Below are 10091 nucleotides of genomic sequence, written 5' to 3'. Positions count from 1 at the left end.
TTTCTTACTAGACAAGTTAATTTGTTCCTCCCTAAGAACTAATGAATTGTTGAGTTTGCTAGATATGTCCTTGATTTCTGCATTAAGTCTTTTATTTTCCTCCAACAATTTAACGATGTACTTTTGCATCGGCAAGTTTAGCGGCAATGTCATTTTCGACTTTTACTGAGTCTACATTCTCTTCTTTAATTGAATACATTTTCTATTTGAATAATTTCTTTGTAAATACCTTTTAAAATTCTCTACTAACTTTTACTGGGCCCTAGTATCGTAAGTTATCTTGAAAAAAAAAGTGTATTGTAAATGAACTTTTAAAGTATAAATAAATAATTAATAAACAATAAAAATAAAGATAATAAATTATATGATTTTAAAGTTTATGTAAAAATTGAATAAAACGAAAAATTCGAAAATTTTTATTTTATTTTATTTTTTTTTTTTTTTTATTTTTTTTTTTTTTTTTAAATTTAATTATTTTTAATTATTAAAATTATTAATTATTATAATTGATTGATTAAATGACTATTTAAGTTATAATTATTTAATTAATTGAATTTTGATGATAATACATACTGTACAGTAACTGTAAGCAAATGGGTAAAGATCTTAAAAGGTTTAGAGGATTATAGGGCAAGAATGGAAAGAGAGGATACTGAGCCAGAATGGTCAGAAATGTGTAGGATCATTAGAAGAAAGGACGACGAAGTCGAACGTCGTGAAGTTGTTACAAGCAAACTAGAGAAAGCCAAATCTGGTGTTAACGATGAGGGTAAAGGATACGACAACCTCATTAGACCACTCAGGGATAGTTTGGTTCTATTCAGAGAACAGACCATCTATCAAAAAGCAATATTCATATGCAATTATTTGTCGCTCGGAATTGGTATCGAATTCAACGAAAAGATCAATAAAAGTTATGGAAAGGGTGAGATAGAAGAGACGGATATTGACGAATGGTTTAGCGTGTTAGAAAGAATTGTAGAAAGCTTCAAGAAAAAAGCAGAATTCATTAGGAAAAGAGCTCCCAAACAATTTAAGTCATCGCAGAGTGAATCGGCCACAGAGACTAAGGAGTTCAAGAAGAGCGAAAGGCATAAATGCTTTAACTGCCAAGAAGAAGGACATAGAAGTGCCCAGTGCCCCAAAGGTAAAGGAGGTAAACCTCAATAACTTCAATGTCGAAGCAGGCGGGCAAGAGTCTAGAAGTCTTGCTATGTATGTACGTGTAGGTAATCAGTGGGTACATGCATTAATCGACACTGGTTGTAACATGAGTTTAATTAATCCGAAGTATACCAGAAAGAAGTTCAAGGGTATGAAATTAATTAAGACGTCAGCAAGAATTAAAGTACCGGTTGGGAAGGATACGAAAGACTATAAAGAGTACATGTCAAATTATAGCGTATCGATGGCCATGTATTTTAACACATCACAAGGTAAGATTTCAACATAAATGAAGCTTCAAATAGTTGAAATGGAACATGACCTCGTGTTGGGTATGGATTTTATTAGAGGTGACATATTATCTTTAAATTACAGTAGTCCATACTTAGGAAAGTTGTTCAAAGATGCAAATGATAATAGAGTATATCACAGGGTCAAAGTACCGTTATATGAAGTAGGTAAAGATTGTGGAGACCGTAGAACAATGATTACAGCATCGAAAAGTTGGGTAGATTGGAAGTTAAATAAGGCACAAGCGGCAGCGTTAAGAGTGGTAACTGTTACAGGTATTGGAGTACCTAAAGCAAGTCCAAGTAGTGGTTCGGATAGTGGTTCAGATAATGGGTCAAAGGATGGTTCAAATGTTGGTTCAGATGTTGGTTCAAGCAGTGGGTCAAGTGTTGGTTCAAGTGATGGGTCAAATATTGGTTCAAGTAATGGGTCAAATATTGGGTCAAGTAATGGGTCAAATGTTGGGTCAAGTAGTGGATCAAGCAGTGAATCAGATACGGTGGTTGCAGGTAATAGTGAAGTTAATGGGTCAGCGAGTGGTACTACAAGTGTTAACAAAGTGGTAGAGAAGAGTCCGGTCAATTCAAATATCAGTTCAGAAAGCATTAAAGCAAAATCAGATGAAGAACTGAAAATAGAAAAAGAAATCATGAGAATCAGGGAGATGTTTAAAGATATTTTGGTAGAGGAATTACCAAAATTTAATCCACCAGAAAGACCTGAATTCGATATGAAGATTGAAGTAGTAGAAGGTAGTAAACCAGTTCAAGTTAGCTACGGTCGTCGTTCAGATGATGAATTGGAATACATAGAAAAGGAGGTTAAGAAATTACTAGATGCGGGTGTAGTCCAAACTAGCACATCACCTTACTGTACAGAGCCTTTTATTAATAAAAGAGATGGTAGAGTTGTTTTTGATTTTAGAGGTATTAATAATCAAACAGTCGATTTACCTTATCCAATGCCGTTGATTGATCAGTTATTAAATAAAGCAAAGAACGCTAAATACTATACGAAATTGGATTTAAAATCAAGCTATCATCAATTACTTGTTCGTGCATGCGATCGTAAATATACAGCTTTCAAAGCTAAAGGTCGTTTGTATGAATTTACTAGGGTACCATTTGGGTTGAAAGGTTCTCCAGCTTGGTTCAATTGATGGATTCAAGAAGTCATTAAGGAATTCATAGAATACTCAGGTGCGTACATCGATGATACAAAATGACAATTTAAGTTATAATTAATTAATTAATTGAATTTTGATGATAATACATTACATCAAGTAAAAGAACTCGACTAAAACATCAATGTTCATTTACATTACAAATGCTCCCAGTACTCTAATGATTTAGCCAAAATCACCGGGAAGATAAATTCTTCTTCAAAAGAATCGATAGTTGCAGGGTTTGAACCTGCGCCCCCGAAGGGAATGCCTTAGCAGGGCACCGCATTAACCACTTTGCTAAACTACCTTGGATGATTTTTTGAATTCATTCCTGCTTTAAGTCCGATTCTTAATATATTTTAGATGGCATTTAAATGCTGTTAAATTAACGATAACCCCAGTAAGATATAGCTTATATAACAAATCTCATTCAGTATAAATTTTTCATTTTTCAGTCCAAAATTTTAGAGGTTTTAACTATTCAATAAACTACAATTTCATTATACATACTATGAATATTTATTTGTTTATTTTTTATTGTTTGTTTTACTTCACTTATAAGCTATAGAGAGCTACATTACATTTCAAACTCAAAGTTGATTTTAGATAACAAAAAATAGAAGATAATAAATGAACCTGGCGCCTTTAAATACACCTGGAAAGCTGCATAACATTATTGAAATATAATTATTAAAATTTGTGATAACCTTTTTCAAAGACCCTTTTTGGGATAATGATCTAAACAAAAAACCAATAAAGATGTCTTAAATTTGCATTTGGAAAGTTTTTTTGTTTTATTAAAATTATAACAAAATAACCCTTTGCTATGCATTCAAATTGAATGGCTAATGATTTGACTTTGAGAAAATTGAAAAGAAGGTATAAAAAACTATTAAATGCGAATCTGGTGTAGTTTTCAAAATCACCTGACGATAAATCGACATGGCACCAGACTACGCAATAAAAAAGCGACTAACATCATCTCTGTAAGTAAACCTACAATCTCAAAAATGAAAGATGTAAATCTAGGCCGCCGTGCGAATAGTATGAGAATAACGCATCAGTAAGTGAATCAACGAAAAGAGAAGGATGCTCATTAACCGGCATGTTTAAGGCTTTACCACCAGTAATAAAAGTTCTTGGGGAAAGTGGTTATACCTTAAATTACCAAATTGTTGTCGCTTATCCATCAAACAAAAGAAGATATACAGAGAGTTAATGATATAAAAAGAATGAAAACAATCACTGTTACCAAAAGTGTACTGGCACAAATAAATTAGACTTGCTAAAAATGGTTTATCCAGTTGGTGAATAAGTGTCACTCCATACAACTGGATCGTACTGTGCTTTAAGAATTATTATTATTTCCTGTAACATTATGTAAATCGATAGGTACCATGTTATTAAGATAGTGGTTAACGATTAAACAAAAAAAGGATTTGTTTTAATTATTTTTATTTATAAATAATTTACATGTAATTTATAATTATTAGTGAATTATTATGAAATTAAAACACTTTAGCTCTAAATAAAATAAATTTCTTTAAAAACTATTTTATTTTGTATTTTTTTTTAATTATTTGAAAAAACTCATGCGTGTTTATAAATTTATAATTTCACATTAATAATTATTTTATAAAGCAGAAAAAAAATTTTTTGTGTGGCGAATGAAAATTTATTTGATCACATTCACAAAAATATAAAAAAAAAATACAAAAAGAAAGAAAAGAAAAGAAAAGAATATAAGAAAAAAAATAAGAAAAATAAAAATAAAGTTTAAATTAATAACCTGCCTAAAGATAAGATCAAATTTTGCAATTATTAATTTTAAAAAAATTCCAAAAATAAATTTATTTTTAATAAAAAAAAAAAAAGAGTGAATTATATTTGTTTGGTTTTATTATTTTGTATAGCTACTGTAATTATAATTTTTTTATTTTATTTAAAACAATTTTTTTTCAAAAAAAAACTTAAGTAATTATTGTATACATTACGAATTCAGTTATAATTTATTTTTTTAAAAATTAATTTTTTTTTTTTTTTTTTTTTTTAAATTTTTTTTTTTTAATTTGTTTTTTTTTTTTATAATTTTTTTTATAATTTTTTTTACAAATAGAAAAAAAAGAAAAAATCAATTCTTGTTTTATTTTTAAAAAAAAAATCTTTTTTTTTTTTTTTTTTTACTAAAATTATAAATAATATCAATATCAATAATCAATAATATTATTGATAATAATAGTATTGTATCATTTTAATAATAATATTAATAATAATATTAATATAATAAAAATAATTATTGTAAATAATGATGATGAGAAAAAGAGTTACGATTAGATTTTATGTTAAAAAGAAATTGGATTATGGCCAAAATCTAAGAGTATGTGGGTCAGTACAAGGATTGGGTAACTGGAGTACTGGGTCTTCAATTCTTATGAATTGGAATGAAAATGATTGGTGGTGTGGAGAATTTCAATTTGAAGCAACATCAAATCTACCAAAGAACAATTTTAAATTAGATACTTCATCTTATTATTACAAGAATGCATTCTCATTGGACGGTAGCAATAATGGCAGTAATAGTAATAGTGGGTTTATTGATCAACAAAAAATAAATTCATTATTTTCAAATAATAAAAAGAATAATAAATTGCTAAATGACTCTAGTAGTGATAGTAGTGCCAACAATAGCTTAATAGAAGGCGAGTTAAGTGATGACGAAGAATACTTTTTAGATAATAATGCAATAAATAACAATAATAATAATAATAACTATAGTAATAGAAATAATAGTGGGATTGAAGATTATTTTGGTTTCTCAAATAAAAAAGAAGAGGCTAAAAAACAACAACAAATCATTCACTCAATGTCATCATTTACCCTAAACCATGAAGATTGCAATGGTTTCATTAATAGCAATAATAGTAGTTTTAATGGTGGTGGTGGTAATGGATATTCAAGTAATAGTAGTACCACCAGTGGTGGCTCATCAATGTATCAGTTAAATAATAGCCAATCGTTATCACCATCACTAAAAGGTACATCACCACAGCTCATAGAATTTGATTATAAATATGTCTATAGCAAGTATGATGATTTCATTTGGGAAACTGGTCGTAATCATAAAGTTTCATTTATGCTATGGTCCAACGATTTTTCAAATGAGGAAGAAGAAATTTATATTGAAATTAGAGATATTTTTGATGGTGTAAGTTTATTTATTTTTATAATATTAATTATAAATATTTTATTAATAATTTTTGTTTATTAGGGATGTGACGTATTCCCAACATTAGATTATAGATCAATTAATAAATCAAACTCAACATCACCATTACAAACATCAACCAATTCAACCAATCAAATGTTTTTCGGTATGAATGATTTAAATAATAAATATTTATTTTTGCAACCACTAGAATCGCAAATTATACCAAGATTTCCTTCACAAATTGTAACATTTTTTGTAATGAATGAAGGGGATTCAGAATTTCATTCAATCAATTTGGTTAGTCAATTCTTTGGTACAGATAGCCAAAAGTCATTAAGAATGTATCCAGTTACAAGAGCAGGATTCGGTGCACCCAACACTCTATGGATTGGTCAAATCTACTCACCACAGCCAATGAAGTTTGAATACCATTATGTTGTAACCAGTAGTAACAACCAAGGTATCTATTGGGAGAAAGAAAAGAGAACTTTTTCAACTTCAAATAATAATGACAATATCATTGTAAACAATGATGGTATGATTAGATACAGTGATGATGTTTCTCAAGGTTGGATTAAAACTGGCTATGTTGGTCTTTTGGAGCAAGATGAAAATTGTTCAATCTCTTGTGTCGTTCAATTACTTTATCACATCAAACCTCTAAGACAAGTAATAAAAAATTTGGGTGGTAAAATTGGTTTCCCATTCACTCAGTGTTTAGCAAAAATTTTCACTCTAATGGAAATGGGCTTCAATACAATCGATATCAATCCATTACCAAGCTCAATTGGTTCAAATGATTCTGCTGAAATTTTAGAAATTGTTTTAAATGAATTATTACAAGAAATTAATACTGTAAGTAATTTATTATTATTTATTATTTATTATTTTTAAAAAAATTTTAATAATATTAAAATTTAATTTTTTATTTTTTTTATTTCCAGATTTCAAAAAATACAAATAACTCACAATTAAAAATTAATTCAATTTTTGAAGGTGAAGTTCAAAATACCTTTGTTTATATTGATAAAGATGGTAGAATAGAATCAATTAAAACAAAGAATGAAACATTCAATACAATTATTTTACCAGTTAAAGGATTTTCATCATTAGAGCAATCATTGAAATTTTATAGACACAGTGAAGAAAGACCACATCAACACGATATTGACCACAATGATAATGGTGGTCTTTATGAAACTATGAATGACTTTATAACCATACCAGATATCTTAATTTTCCAACTAGATAGAACTGACTACGATAATAGAAGAACTATTAAAGTTTCAAATACCTTTAGCTTTCCAAAATCCCTCGAAATTACAAGTAACAATGGTGATCGTTCTAAATTCAAAATTTTAGGTATTGTCTGTCACAGTGGTGGTGATTTCTACAGTGGTGGTCATTTCTTTTTATTCATCCAAATGAATAAATATTGGTATAGATTTGATGGTTCAAAAGTATTAATTTCAAATTATCAAGAAGCTGTAATAAATAATTTTGGTGGTAATAATACAAATCAAAATGCTTGTAAGTTTTTTTTTTTTTTTTATTATTATATTATATATTTTATTTTTATAAAAATATTAATTTATTTTGTATTTTTAATTATTTATAGATATTTTAGTTTATGAAAAAATCAAATAGTCCTTTTAATATATAAAATATAGCTATAATAATATAACTATTTTTCGCTTCCCCTATATATTTATCTTTTTTTATTATCACCTCATATCAGAATAGTGTTCAACATAGATTCAATGATTTTTTTTTGTTATAGTTATTTTAAATTAAAATAAAAATAAAAAAAAAATAAAAAAAAAAAAATTTTGTTTGTAAATATTTTATTTATTCATGATTTTTCGCACATGGTTTTAATATTAAGGATTTTACCTTATAGTTTTAAAAGCTGGGAAAATTGTTTATTATATTTTTTTATTTTATACAGAATTGAAAAAAATTACGTCATGTCGGTAAAAAAAGATTTTTTTTTTTTTTCGAATTTTTAAGTTTTTTTTATGAACGAAATTGGTTAAATTCGAAAACCGGTTCGGAAAGGTTATCATCTTTAATACCTATTTTTTTGAGTTTTTCCAGTACCAACCAAAAAAATTGTTTTATATAAAAATATCAAAATTTTTTTTATTTTTTTTTTTTTTATTTTTACACAAATAATTTTGGAAAATGATAAATAAAATATTTTTATTAATATTATCTTTATTAGTGTTAACTATTAATATTGGTTTAGCAGCAAATAGTTGCACCAGTTATGTTGATATTAACAGTGAATTCGATCAAAGCAAACCATGTGGTGCTAGTTTAGAAACATCATGTAAAAATATAAGTAGTGCACTTTTAACATGTAATTTAGTAGATTTTAATCAAGCAACATTCAATATTCAACCAGGTCAATATAACTTTAATAATATCGATGTATTTGGCTCAACCATCACACAAGGCAAATCAATAAGTATTATAAATCAAAAATATAGTACAGTTTCTGCCAATTCAACTACCACTTTAACATCAGTTATTTTCGATTTAACCAATTCATTAAATTCATTTTTAAATCTTTCAAGTAATTCAACAAACTCTTCAAACAAAATTTATATTTATGGTATTACATTCAGAAATGGTAATCTTAAAGCACATGATGGTGGCTTTGGTGGTTCAGTTTTAGCAAATTTAGGTACCGGTGGTCAAGATATTACATTTGATAGCTGTATCTTCCAAAACAATTTAGTTAATGGTGCCTCATCCCTCTATGGTGGTTCCATTGTTTTTTCAAATAACAAAGCACAAGTAAACCCAATCAATTTAAACATCAAGGGCTGTACCTATCAAAACACATTTTCAAATTCTATTAAAGGTGGTTTTATTTATATCGATAATAACCTTCAAGTAAACTTAACAATCACCCAATCATTATTTACCAACTTTTATGGTACCACCGGTGGTCTTGTATATTATGCCAGTGTACAATCAAGCGATAGCTCCCTATTCCAATTTACCAATTCAAGTATTACTTTGGGTCTTAGTAATGCTGCTTTCTTTATTACCATCCCAGGTACAATCGAAAACATTAATTATTTCAACAATATTGGTGGTGTAGGCTTTGGTATCGCTTCAACCTCATACATCAACACTTTCTTTAACAATTGCCAATTCACAAGCAACTCTGAAACTACACCCGTTCTTATACTCCAAAATCCAGTATCCGTTGTATTCAATGGTTGCATATTTAAAAATAATAATGTTTATAGATTTTCTTCCAGAAATCCTGCCATTACTGTTAATGAAGGAACTGCATCCATTAACAATTGTTCATTTACAAATAACAATGCAATCAATGGTGGTAGTATTTTTATCAATGGAACCTATATTGGTGGTTCAGTTTATGTGCAGGTCTTTATTCGACTCTAACAATGCACAAATGGTGCTGGTATTTATTTAGAAGCAGGCCAAGTTTCATTTGGTACAGATAACACATTTGAGAATAATGTCGCAGTCACTGGTTCAACAATTTATTGCAAAGCCTCACAAATGGATTTCCGTAATAATCAAATCTCATTTATTGACAACACAGACACCTCATCACCAAATAGTAAATATGGTTTTGGTTGCGCCACTTCATCATCATGCACCATCTTGGGTACTTCAGATTATTCCTGTAGTGCAAGCGAAGATTCAAATAAAAAACATTTGACTGGTGTCCAAATAGCCTTCATTGTCATCGGTGTATTAGTAGGTGTAGTTATAATTGGTTTTATTGTTATTAAAGTCGCTAGAAAAGTTTCACAAAATAATTATAAACCAATTGGTTATTAATAAAAATAAAAAAACTATATATTATATAAATTAATTTTCTTTTGTTTTATTTTATTATTAACCCTTTATAAAATTTACTTTAAATATTAAACTTCAAATTAATATGATTGTTTCAAAGTTTGTTAATAAAAATAATTATCATTAAATATTTAGTATATATATATTAACTAAATATAATCAATTTGTTTCCAATATTATATTATATCACCATCGAAAACAATATATATTTATTTATATCTTTATTATCTCTTTTAGTAATAATAAAAAATAAAAAAAGTAAAAAAAGTAAAAATTGAAAAAAATTGAAAAATGATAAATTTAAAAATAAATAAAAAAAAAAATTTACAAAAATATAATTACATAACTTGAAAACCGATAAACAAGAAAAAATATTATAATAATAATCGTATCAATAATAATATTTAGTTGGGTATT

General features: G+C 27.5%; 2 protein-coding genes across 2 annotated transcripts; both read left to right on the top strand.

The window, feature by feature from the left end:
* Positions 1-636: 636 nt before the first annotated feature.
* On the top strand, positions 637-1170 carry DICPUDRAFT_146637 (uncharacterized protein; the record flags this gene model as incomplete). The annotated part of the gene is made up of 1 exon (XM_003282991.1): positions 637-1170. One exon carries the CDS (start codon positions 637-639, stop codon positions 1168-1170), a length of 534 nt encoding a protein of 177 aa, XP_003283039.1.
* A 3755-nt stretch (positions 1171-4925) lies between these two features.
* On the top strand, positions 4926-9656 carry DICPUDRAFT_146635 (uncharacterized protein; the record flags this gene model as incomplete). The annotated part of the gene is made up of 5 exons (XM_003282990.1): positions 4926-5825; positions 5889-6683; positions 6773-7358; positions 8053-9186; positions 9286-9656. 5 exons carry the CDS (start codon positions 4926-4928, stop codon positions 9654-9656), a joined length of 3786 nt encoding a protein of 1261 aa, XP_003283038.1.
* Between the last annotated feature and the right edge of the window lie 435 nt (positions 9657-10091).

The sequence above is a fragment of the Dictyostelium purpureum genome (genome assembly GCF_000190715.1).
Source record: "Dictyostelium purpureum unplaced genomic scaffold DICPUscaffold_2, whole genome shotgun sequence".
NCBI classification, from domain to species: domain Eukaryota; phylum Evosea; class Eumycetozoa; order Dictyosteliales; family Dictyosteliaceae; genus Dictyostelium; species Dictyostelium purpureum.
The sequence above is the reverse complement of the archived record's forward strand: the minus strand, read 5'-3'. Positions and strand labels throughout refer to the sequence as shown.